This window comes from Triturus cristatus, chromosome 3_1 (assembly GCF_964204655.1).
Source record: "Triturus cristatus chromosome 3_1, aTriCri1.1, whole genome shotgun sequence".
In the NCBI taxonomy this organism is placed as follows: Eukaryota; Metazoa; Chordata; class Amphibia; order Caudata; family Salamandridae; genus Triturus; species Triturus cristatus.
Window position 1 is genome coordinate 872,879,626 of NC_140583.1, and position 12,930 is coordinate 872,892,555.

At 44.4% G+C, this 12,930-nt stretch overlaps 1 protein-coding gene across 2 annotated transcripts in view; it reads left to right on the forward strand.

The window, feature by feature from the left end:
* The window catches only part of METTL5 (methyltransferase 5, N6-adenosine), a 107,239-nt gene that overhangs the window by 16,319 nt on the left and 77,990 nt on the right, over positions 1–12,930 (forward strand). For both annotated transcript variants that reach the window (XR_014978926.1, XM_085645347.1), the window contains one exon: positions 11,614–11,735. Coding sequence is in view for 1 of the 2 variants with exons in the window: in XM_085645347.1 (XP_085501473.1) it covers positions 11,627–11,735 (109 nt within the window). In the remaining variant the exon portion in view is untranslated. The remainder of the gene's footprint in view (positions 1–11,613; positions 11,736–12,930) is intronic.

Here is a 12,930-nt window from a genome sequence, read left to right on the forward strand (position 1 = left end):
ACTAACAATGTGCTTTTACACTCACTGTATTAGAGGCTAACTAAATAAGTTGCTAAGTGCACATGCCTACATTGAAAGGGACAGTTGAACTAGATGCTGTCAGTATGGATGTGGTACGGAAACGGGCTAATTTGTTATTGCAGTTTGCGAAGTAGATGGACGAAAATGTGAAAAGTGCAGTCAGTGCATTTGCTTAAAAAGGTTACAGCCTGTCCCTAGAGCAAAGTGCCATCAGTGCTTTGACTATAAAGTGCTAATTGTTTTCCCAAATTTTAAGAGTCATGACAAAAGTGTGCATGGGACAGGCAGCTCATTAGCAATAGAAGGTATATATCCTGTCACTGTAAGGCTTGCTTTGTCAGTTTTCTTTATACCATTGACATAAACCTCCGAAATTTCTTGCAGAGCACTAAGTCCTTTCCTTGTAAGCAGGCAATCCCTGCCAATAGATAGGTACGGATTCAGATGCTCAGAAAGTGTGGTTTCAGAAGTGTCTTTCGCTCCGCCATTCGTACTGGGCAGAGACAGACAATATGACAGATGTCTTCATTTGGATATTGGCATAATCAGCATGCGGTCTCCTCGTGGTTTTTCTCAGCCAAGCAGGGGAGTAACATAAGGTGGTAAAGCAGCCCAGTCAATAGCTCACCACTTTAACTTTGCCTGTAATCCAAACACCTAGATATGACTGAGATTTTAAGGAGGCCATCAATGAATGAGATTTTTTTTTTACAACAAGGCGTTGTCGGTGAGGGAGGACAACATCTTGGCTGCTGAGTTAAATGCCCTTTTGAAAGCAGTTTGTACGAGAAGGGCAGGCGGTAAGTGGAAGACCCTCCGAAAGGGAGGAGAGCCACGGACCCCATTGATATTGAAAGTTTTTGTAGTTCTCCATTAAAATATCTGCCATTCGTTCCGTTGTCGGGGCCTGCCACAGCCTAGCATGCCCTTGCGAAAGTAAGGGTGCCGTGGTCTTCTTCCACGTGCCCCGACCATCTTAGCCGCTCCGAGACATTGCCACAGAATAGAGCGGTAGCTAGTGGTCTGATGCATAAAAGTTCCTTCTCGTAGACCACGCAGGGCGAATCCTACTGTAGACTGGAGAGGGTATCCCAATATGGTTTAAATTTGTGCTAGAATTTCTGCACAGAGGGGTGTAATGATCGGATAATCTCAACAAATGTGTTGAAAGTTATATAATTTATGCCTGGTGGGATAACCATACCAATCGCACAACAATTTATAATGAGCTTCAGCCAGCCCTAGGGAGTGATTAAATCTGGGGATGTCCTTCCATAAATTCTGCCATTTTGTTTCTTGTATAGGATCAACCAATACCTTTTGTCCTAAACTCTGTGTGACTGGGTTTGGTCTTGGGGAAGGTGTCAAGCAGATGGGCGTGGAGAAAAGAGATAGAACTCTTCATTACTCCTGCACGGCGAGCAAATTTTTCAATGTGGGAGAGTTCTCTGGTAGCTGCAAGGCGCATGTCTGGATGAAGGACTCAGTGTTTTGGTTGAGTGTAAGGTAGTGCTTAATTTGTGCTGGTGGTTTACAGTGTTCAGCACCAGCACTTAATCATCAACACTGGTGCTTTTCATGAGCACTAGTTAAGGACACATTTATTTATGGGGAGATCACAGGATGTTGGCCTGACACTGAGACTCGAACCTGGTTTCCCAGCTCCAAAGTTTGCAGCTCCGGCCATTACACCACATCCTCTCCCCACTTTCATGGTTAGTAGTTGGTTCTGTTTTAGGTTGTGCTAACAGGAGAAATGGGCTGGTGCAAGCTGCCTTCTGACAAGAGCCCCCACACATACTTTTTTCTTTTACAAATTAAGCACTGGTGTAATGGTATCTCTTGGAGGCTGGTAAACTAAAATCCTGCTGGCAGTGCTCAAAAGTAAGAATGTCCCACCCATGGAACCGGTCTGAAATGGGCAAGCATCCAGCCTCCCTCCACAGATCAAAGGGTCCTGGTGTAAGGGCCGACGGAAAGACAGGATTGAAGTGAATGGGAGTATAGGGTGAAGGGAAAGTAGCCCATCCCACCATCTGTGTCACAAAGTCCCAAACCCAAAGAGTTATTTGGATGGGTGTGCTGAGAGTAGGCCTGGGTGGTGAACTTCGCTCGGTTTGCGGAGTTTACTGCACTCTGCGGAAATCGCGTAGTGCAGAAAACTCCGCTTTACGATGTGCAGCGGAGTTTTTTTCCCCCGCTCGCGAACGGTAAGTTCACAATCGCGAACGGTAAGTTTGCGAGCGCGAGCTGCCGCTTGGGTAGAATTTCTACCCGAGCTGCAGGAATACCAGCACAAACTGCAGTTCGCACTGCACTCTGCCACTTGCGAAACTTCGCAGAGTTTGTTTGAAACTTCGCAGGGTTATGCGTAGCAAAACTCTGCAAACTACGCCCAGGCCTATGCATTAGGGGGTCTATCTGATTTGGGTTTCCATAGTATGTCCCAGAATTATCGTCCAACCACCGCTGTATCCATATGGAGTCAATGTTTGTCTGATTCTCTCACTGCCCATTCGGATATTGCTCGCAGTTGTGTTGCCTTGTAGCCTAGATAAAAGTTAGCCACTGTCATGTCCCTCGCCCCTTTCGGCAACCTCAATTGTGTAAAGGGGAGACGTGCTGTACGATCTTGCCATATGAACAGTATCACATGGGATCTGAGCTCTGAGAAAATGTCCCTAGGCAGCTCAATTGGGAGACCCTGGACGAGCTATAAAATTCGGGGTCAGACAGTCATTTTAATCACATTGATACGTCCTAAACATGAAATATTTACATGGGAGACCAATGTTTAACGTCCGCCTTGAGTTGTCGGAGTAGTGGGGGAAAGTTAGCGCAGTATAGGTCAGGGATTTTGGAGGTGATTTTGATCCCTAGAAAAGTGATATCTCTTTTGGCCCGTTGGAAGGAAGTCGATTTTACCAATGCTTCCAACTCCTGTGGAGGGAGAGTCAAATTCAGACTGAAAGATTTATGGAGTTGTAAGAGGTAACCTGCCACAGCTTCGTAGCGGGTTAGTTCTAGTTGCAAGGTTATTACTGATGTGGAGGAGGAGATAAGGGAGAGCAACACATCATCTGAAAAAAGCTACATTTTATGTTCCACAGAGCTGAAGGAAATGCCACTGATCATCGGCGTGGCTCTTATTTTGGCAGACGGGGGTTATATGCAGAGTGTAAATAAAAGAGGCGACAAATGGCACCTAAGGCATGTGCCTCGTTCTTATTTAAAGAAATCTGATCCCAACACCCACAAGAGTGGATTTGTGTAGTTCGCCTGGACCATGGGTGTAAAACGCTTGCTAAAGCCAAATTTGCATAAAGTGTGGAAGAGAAAGGACTAATCCACCCGGCCGCAGGCTTTTTCAGAATGAAGCTCTGCAAGGATTGCTGGAATCTGTTATTTGGTGAACATTTCAACCAGGTCGATCATCCTTCGTAGGTTATCATGTGGTTGTCTTCCCCTTAATAAAACCTGACTGATCTGGATGGATCAAGTCTGATTAAATGCTTTTCAACCTAGTAGCTGGGATTTTAGTATAGATTTTAACATTGAGATTGAGCAGGGCTATGGGCTTATAGGTAGCACAGTAATGATGGTCCTTCCCTGGTTCGGGGATGACCAAAAGCAGCACCTCTCCCATTGTTGAAGTAACTAAATTGGTGGATGCTACATGATTAAATAGGCACGTGAGGTGAGGGATTTAGTAAGAGCTAAATGTTTTGTAGAATTGGGCCGTAAACCTGTTGGCCCAGGGGATCTATGCAGTTTAAGGGCATCGATTCCTGTCTGGATTTCATCCTCGCTAATTGGGCTTCTCCGCTCTTCGTTTTGATCTACTGTCACTTGGGGTAGCTCTGCTTTCTGGAAATATTCAAGCTGTGACTCCCCTCTTGGAGTTGTGGACTTATATAAGGTTTTATAGAAATCACTGAAGGCTTTTGCTTTGTCTTCCTTAGTCTTGGCTACCTCTCTTGCCTATTTGCAAATATGAGGGATGCAGTCTTTCTCATGTTTTACCCTTAGTTGACGCGCCAAATATGTGCCCACCTTGCTCCCTTTATCGTATGTGTTCTGTTTGAGGCATAGCAGAGAGAATTCTGCTCTGTTGGTGTATGTTGCAATCAGTTTCCTCTTAAAGCTGTGACCTTCCACTTCAATGGTAAGATGGGAGTATCTTTATGAGCCTTCTCTGCTATCAGAAGTTCTTTGTCGGAGTAAGTCTATCTTGGGTTTTCTATTTGGTTAATGTAGATAGCAGGGAGATATAATTCCCTTAAATTGTCGCCTTGAAGCCGTCCCACGTGGTGGAAAGACTGGTGTCTTTAGGGTCGTTTAGTTGGAAGATTCTCAAATGTCTTTACATATTTCATCCCAGAAGAGACGTCCCTGATGAGAGACCCCGGGAAGAACCAGTATAGACGGAGGGGCAGTCCAATCTAATGTGAGCTCTACTGAGGCATGGTTGGGTAACTCAATAGGATGAAAGTTAGTTGCCATAGTAGCTTGTTCTAATGATTGGCTGATAAACGTGTCATTGAGAAGTGAGTAATAGCGATGGGAGTGGTAAAAGAAAGTATAGTTGCAGGTGGATGGGTGCGTCTTCCTCCAGGCATCTTTTAGGCCCATAGATTGCATTGCTTTTTAGGTGCATTAGAGAAGCTGCCTGTGCCGCTTCTTTGTGTGTGAGTGCTATCCGCTTCTGTATCCCAAGTAAGGTTAAAGTCTCCAATTAATGTAATTTCACCCTCTGCAAATTCCCCCAAGAGAGTAAGGAAGGAGGTGATAAAGGTAGCTTGTGCAGTATTAGGGGCATAGATTGATGCTATTGCGCACATCTTGCCCAGTAGTGTTCCCTTCACCATTATTACCCTCCCTTCTTTGTCTGATTTGCTATCTAGTGGTTGGAATCTGAGAGAGGAGTGGAAAAGAAGGGCCACTGTATTGTTTTTGGTAGAAGCTGAAGATCAATAATTATCAGGGTACGCTTTATGTCGTAGTCTGTGATATTCGCTGCGTTTGAGGTGGGTCTCCTGCAACACCATTATTGCATGTCTTCTATCTATTAGGTATTTCCACAGTTTATGCCTCTTAGATGGCGAATTGAGCCCTTTAATGTTCCATGTTAGTGTAGTTAACACCATAATAGCGTTGAATAGTTAATGGCAAATGTAGTTACTCATCTCCCAAGGCACCCCATACATTGACCTGGACTCACTTATGGAATAAAAAGTAAATAACCGAACAAAAACATTTGGGAACACTGTTCCCCAACAGTTGTGTAACAATACGGTACATTTTGTGTAAGCTTGTTAGTCATGAACCATTTTAAGCAGTCACGATAAGATCACATTTGAGCAGGGTAACAGCATGTAACTTAGAAGTTGAAATAAATCCCCTGGGCGTAAAGCACCGTATAGGTTCCTCCAGTGGAGGCAGAATTTGGTGGGACTGGGTAAGAATTTTCCCCATAGTGGGATCTACCATACAGATTCATAGAAGATAATGAGAAATCTTTTTTGGTATACAAGTGTTAGCCTCTGTGTCTGAGTTGCTTTATAATCAGAAGCCTGAGTAGGCTTGTCACCTTGGGTATCCACTCTTCCCCTGCTGTTGTGATCATCATTGTCAGTGCCATTGTTGTGCTCCAGTATCGGTCGTGTTACTCATCGATTCTCCTTCTGTTTGATCTTCTGGATGGTCTGGTTCAGATATTGTAATACTGAGCAGAGCTACTGCCTCCTGAAGGTCCGAGAAATGGTATGACTTGTTCTGGTGGTTGAACACGAGACCAAAAGGATAAGTCCATCTGTATTTTAATGTTCTCATGCTGCAGTTTGTCAGTAACTGGCTTGAGCTGTAGATATCGCGCTATAGTGATTGAGGCAATATCTTGGAACACTGAGCAGGATACTCCTTGAAAGGATACCTCTTCAGCTTTTCTTGCGCTTGCAGAATTGCATCATTCACTTTGAAAGATTGGTGCTTAGCAAAGATGTCTCTGGGACGCGTTCCCTCACGGTGGATCAAACGATGAACCCGGTGGACCAGTACAAGCTAAATTTTTAGACCATTCTTCCTCAGGAGTTCTGATAACAGGCCAATCACAAAAGCCTCCAAGTCTGATCCCTCCTCCGCTCCCTCTAGGTGTTGTAGTCACGTCGTGAGCGATTTTTCCAGTCTGCACATTTTAATAGTGAAGCCTTTAAGTGGGTTTTAAGGTGAGTGGAGGAGCTTTTGAGCCGGCTCACCCGTTGTTCTAATAGTGTCCAGCTCAAGTGTCCATGTTCCAATGGGGTCTGCATCATGTTGAAGAGTGGATAGCATCCAGGTCAGATTTTATTGAAGAGCTTCCAGGGAGGTAGCAAGGTCAGCTCAGTTCTTTTTAAAGTTCTGAAGGGAAAATAGGAGATCGTCCTTAGTTAGTGTCATTTCGCCATCAGGGGTTGCAGGTGGTTATGCGTCTTTTGTTTCGGCTGGTTGAAATGAGCTCAACAGCCTATTCGTTGTTGATTTCTTCTGAGGTATGCAGAGGTTGACTGCCTAAGCGAGAAGAAGATTGGCAACTAAGCTTCTTTTAGGACTCCTTTAGGTGGGTCCACGAAAGCCCATCGGTATGTCTCAGCCCTCATTAGATAACTTGGACTCTCTTTGGGGCTTCTGAGAAGGGCCAATCTGAGAAGCTCTGTCTAATTATGGGGGTACATTACTCCGATGTGGTAGAGTGGCATAGTATTAATACCCACCAGTGGTGGAAGGGAGCTTGTCCAAGTCAGTGAAGTGAGTGCCTAAGGCACTAGCGTTTCAGCACTGAGCTTTTTGATGCACCTCGGTCGGTCTGGCTCTGTCTGCTCAAGGGCCAAATGTAGGGTGTGTAGCATACTCGGGTGATATTTGATGTAGCTCTGTGGGTCAACTTCTAGCCTAACACTCGCTGCAAGAATCAGTCAGGCCTCAGGAAGAGAACCCCTAGTGCCCACCTCCTCTTTTCTTATTACTTTGCCCCATTTCCCAGTTGGGGGGGGGGGGGGGGGGGGGTAGGTCGCCGGGTCTCAGGTCCCTGGCTCGTTGGGTCCGAATCATCTACATCTGCCACACTATGGCAGCAGGGTTGTTGAACAACGGTGTGGCCGATGTCCTCGTAGCGCATCCACCATCAGGCACTGTAGAGTCAGGCTTCCCCCGGCGCCATGAGGCCGTCGCCCAGTACAGCGCAGTTCTCCCTCAAATGGAACCTCCGGTGTACCCGCAGCTCTGGCACACAGTGAAGGGTGGTTAGAGTAAAGTTGTCTCCTCTGGTGCCTCTGAGTCCTCTTAACTAGCATGGGTGCTGGTGTTTACATCGCTTCCTCACGGTCCCGTGTTGCCACACTATCTTAACGGTGAGGGGATCTCATGGGGGCAGGATATTTGTTTGTGTGCTCTTTGTTCGCTCTGCCACCAACAACTAAACGAGGGGCGATGTCGAGCAATCCGTTCATTTCTGGCCGGCAGCTGCTCCTCCCGTGGTTCAGCTGTGGTCTGCAGCCTCTGTCCGGAGAGACTGTGGGGAGTCTCTCGTCTACGCTGTGGGGAAGAGGGGGGAGGGTTGGGGGTTTAAACCCCATCTCTTTCTGCACCTCTCAGTCTCCACTGCTTCAGTGGCACAATGGTGGTCGATTAGTTCCTGATGGGTGCTTGGAACCTTGAGTTTATAGGCAAATGCAGCGGACCTCGCACAGATCACGTCTGTACAACCCTGATGGTTGGCTTACGACCCGGTGTAAACAATTTTAACATGAGGAGGGCACATAGACTGTGAGGCTGAATTGCATTGTCGGTGTGGCTGTATACATAGATTATCCTATAATATATGCAGAGTCTAGATCACTAAACGACTTTCCCAATTGCCCACAATAATTTGCTCTGCAATTAAGCGGATAGTGGAAAACACTGTATTTACATATTTACACAGATATTACTTCTTTATTCTAATTATGATTGCCAGCTGAGCATTTTCTGTTCAATATCTACATGTTACTATAGGCCATAGGCATTGACATTATATTGTATCTTCTTGCTCATTAACATCTGTGATCCTACATAAGTATGCAAACTTAGAGCAATATATAGTTTTATTTTTCTTGTTTTTGCCTTTACTCTTAAATTTGTAAAAGCCTTGGAAAATCTCTGTGGCCTGTTTTGTCAGAGGAAAATCATGTGACTGCTTAATACACCCTCACTTGTCGACATGGAGTCAGGTGATATAATTGCTTCGATCATTGACCTAAAAGCAACTATTTATTTATTTTATGTATATATTTTATGCATTTTTATATAGCGCGGACTTTACCCAAAGGTGTCAGAGCGATTCACAATAGAACCAAGTATGTTACATGAGGAGAATGTTACAAATGTACATGTTACAGAAGCAAACGAGATACAAGAAGAGGTATAATACAGCAATAGTTGGCAGACCCTCAAAAACACAAAAAACACATCCGGATGACACTTGACGGGTATAGAATACAAATTTACAATAGTGAAAGAACTTCCTTGAGGGACTTGCAAAGGGGTGTATTAGTTCTGGAAGTGTCTTTGGAAGAGAAGAGATTTGAGGTCAGATTTGAAGGTCCGGGTAGAAGTGGAGGTACGGAGCAGTGGAGGAAGCGAGTTCCAGATTCTCACCGCATTGCCTGAGAAGGATTGAGCCATCGATCTTTCGCTTTTGAAAGTGGGGGGCTCAAGCAGTAAATTTTCCGTATTACGAGACGGACTAGAGCCTCCAGAGATTTTCAGTTTATTCGCCAGGTATCGAGGGGAGGAAGTGTGCAAGGCTTTGTGGGTGATACAGGCAGTCTTGTTGATTGATCTTGCCTCGATGGGCAGCCAACGGAGGGAAGACAAAATGGGTGTGATGTGGTCACTTCTCTTGGTCCCAAATATAAACCGAGCCACTGAATGGAGAATGGATTTAAGAGGGCAAAGGTGGGATTTGGGGAGGCCAGTAAGAAGAGAATTGCAATAGTCCAATCTAGAGAGAACCAGCGATTGGACCACGGTTTTTAGGTCTTGCTCCGGAAAGAAGCGTTGAATCCCCCAAAGAAGGCACAGTTGGTTTCGAGCATTCTTTGCAATGGAATTGAAGTGGGAGAGTAGATTGAGACTTTTGTCAAGTAAGACACCAAGGGTTTTTGCGCTGTCGACAGCAATAGGTTCATTGTTAACTAGATTCAGCTGATCCATCCAAGATTTAACAGGAGGAGGAGGAGAGAGTGGGGTAGAGAGTAGGAGGAATTCAGTTTTGGAGGGATTCAGAATGAGTTGATGAGTTAACATCCAGTTTTGAATAGAGTAGAGTTGAGGATTGAGATATCGTGTGTGGAAGACACCTTAAGGTAGATTTGAGTGTCATCCGCATAGAGATGGTAGAGGATCCCAGATTTATTTAGGACATTTCCCAATGGTTCCAAATAGAGATTGAACAAAGTGGTTGCAAGGATAGAACCTTGAGGGACGCGTTGACCTACCGCCAATGAAGATGAGAGACTGTTTGCTATTTTGATCATTTAGGATCTGTCCGAGAGGAAAGAGGCAAACCATTTAAGCACTGTCTTCCAAACCCATTCTCTGTTGAAGAGTGTTAGGGAGTGTGTTGCGATTAACAGTGTCAAAGGCTGCAGAAATGTCTAGAAGAATCAGAAGACAAGACTCCCCTAAATCGAGTATACGCAGCGCATCGTCGATTACTTGCAGTAGGGCAGTTTCAGTGCTGCAGTTTTGAATGAAACCAGACTGGAAATTATCAAGAAGATCATTATCCCCAATATGACGGGAAAGTTGTTTCGCTACACATCTTTCTGTGATTTTTGCAAGAAAAGGGAGGTTAGTGATGCGGCAGAAGTTGTTGAGGTCATTCGCATCAGCGGTGGGTTTTTTAAGAAAAAGGGTAACCTGTCCTGTTTTAAAGGCAACAGGAAGGGAGCCTTGACTGGGGAAGAGGTTAACCAGACTGGTCCAATAGGAAAGAGTATGGGTGTAGAAGTCAATGGCAATGTTACTAGGGATGGGGTCAAAAGAATGGTTGGAGGGCTTTGTTTCGAGGATGCATTTGAGGAGGGCATCTTCAGAGATGACGTCCAAGTTCTGCCAAATGACTAAGGATTTGCGCTCCTCTAGGGGGTAGAATGCATGACCTGATCCCTCAATGATTTCACTTTTTCGTCAAATAATATAGCGAATTCTGCTGCTTCTTTGGAGAATCGTCAGGCTTAATGGTTGGGGAGAGCAGTTTGGATTTTTGATGAGGTCAAATAGTTTTTTGGGTCTGTTTTTGGCTGAGTCGAGGAGGGTTCTGAAGTGGGATGCTTTTTCTTGAAAGATTCTCAGGTTCTTCCTTTCTTCATAAAGGGATTTGTTGAACAAAGGTGCTGAAGGAATAGGCCTTTTCCTTTTGCTTTGAAGTGGAGCGACATTATCGATTTGGACTGCGAGGCATTGGGAGGTGAGATCGTTGACATCCAAGTTAGGGTCTAGCCTTGGAAGTGATAGCATAGCAGAATCACAGAGTGTCAAGGTCAATGTTTTTAGTGTTACGGAACCAGGTAGTAGTCCTTTTAGGTTGGCCAAGAGTGTGATAGGTGAAGAGAGAAAGGGATGAGAAAGTGGTGAGACCAGCCTATATGAATAGGGATAGCAAGAGTGAGCATGTTTGCTTTAGATATAACAAGGTCCAGAATTGAGCCCTTAGAGTGTGTTGTTTCAGTGCAGTGTTGGATAAGATCATTTGCTGAGAGAAAGGTAGCACGCCTATTAGCAGAGGAATCTTCCAACGAGCCCCAGCGAAGATTGAAGTCTCCCAGGAAACAAACATCAAGATCTTCACGTATTCTTCTCAGTGACCATGGAAGAGTGCTTTCGTTAGTCAGTATTCAGTACAGCTGAACACAGGGGTCTAGCCCAGCGGAGTAAAAGCACCTATGGCGCAATGACTAACTTTCCCCCACACATTATTAGCAGTTGGGCTTACTCAACGAATATAGAACCTCTCTGCTACCAGTAGGAAATCAGTTTGATAAAGCGTGGAGGTGGCTGTAATAAAAAGTTACATATGCATAGAGATGGCATATTTATTGCAATTTGGTCTCTACCGGCATTCATCTTACATTGGGAACAAACTGGTAAAGCCACTGTCTGCAGAAATTTAGGGCATACCTCTTTATCAATGTCTACCCATAGCAGGCACCAGGAAAATGGAGTCATCACTGTGAAAGGTCGGGCAGCTTTACGGTTGTCTTTCTGACGTAGCTCGGTGACATTACCATGACTGTACATGTAAGGTGGGAGAAAGTGGGCTCAGAGACACATGGTAAAGTCTGAGTTGAAGTAGGATAAACAGACAAGGGTTTACATCTGATGCTCTTACGACCCTTATCTGTTTTTCCTCTGTTAGGCAAGTTAATAACAATGCTACCTGTATGTCACAGCCCCTTCCCTTTGTGAGATATTGTTGGGTTTTACAGATTTTAGCATGTTTCTATAACTTGTAAGCTGTTTGTGAACTTAAATAGATCTCCTTTTTTTATTTTCTTCTTCCTTCTCACTTTGCAGTCCAAAAGCATAAATGAAAAAGATGAAGCTAAAAGAGCTTGAAAGCCGGCTTCAGCAAGTGGATGTATTTGACAATCCCAAAATCGTTCTGGAGCAGTATCCAACAAGGCCACACATTGCAGGTAAAGGGATAAATAGAACATTGGGAAATGAAATCTGTATCATTCTGAACAGTATAATGGAGGTGTGAGAGAAGTGCCTTTTGACTGCACACTAATGAATATTACATTCCTGGGCAACATATTACATTTATCTAGACTTTGGGGTTTTGTATTGTTTATGGGGTTACTTGTTTACTTTGGGATGTGCAACACCAGGCATTCTTCTTTTGTTTGTAAATATGTAGGGAGGGAAGCCCAGTAAAGTGTAAATGATGTTATTGCATTGCATACTCTTTCCACTGCTCCTCTATTTCCTACCCACTAAGTGTGACAACAGCTTTACCTTTTCACTCTAAGACTGGGAAGCAGAACTGTGAGTGGCACAAGAACCTTGTCCATCTTGAGTATGAGCAGGTCACTTCATGTCAACTTGGATTTTGGAAGTGGTTTATCTCACACAGCCCTGGTAAGCATGGCCCTAAGGTTGTATGCCATTGTGTCCATCTCCGGAATGTGTATGGTGTATTTTACCAGACTACAAAGCGTTGTCCATAGGGCCTCGCAGAAGGTTTCTTTTCAGTGGCAAATGCATACCAGTCAACCTTTTGACTTAAAATTGCAGGTAATATCAAGTTTTTAAGAGGACATTCCAATTAAGGTGAAAAGAAAACATGCCCAAAGACACTGCCAAATGACTGGATGATGTTGTCAGTGATGTTATGTGAGATGACAACAATGATGTTTAACATGTTATAATGGATGTGATATGTCAACGAGGTCATAGGTAGTACATGGCGGGGTGAAAGGTACAGTTAGCTCAGTAAACTATAATTGGTGAATTTCATTTATTTAAAATTCTTTGTGAGATTAGCGTTTGTCTCATTTCAACATCTAACTTTAATGTCTCTTCGTTTTTGTTCAGTGAATTTCTCACCCAGCGTTTCGACTTATAAAAGAATACAAGGGTCTCATCAGGACTGAAATGGCCTGGGGTTGGCTGGTTATGTAGAGAGTAAGGACATTGTTATATTGACGAGAGCCTACCACAGCTGCTTTCTAAATTTTAAGGAACTAATCAGGTGACTTTCGCCCCTCGCAGGTCTACAATAGCAGCCGCCCTTACCAACCACAGGGGCAGCCCAACACACCTGAACCAGGGGCAGTCAGTGTCTAATCCTAACAGTGGTTCAAGAAGCAAATTACTACAAATACAATA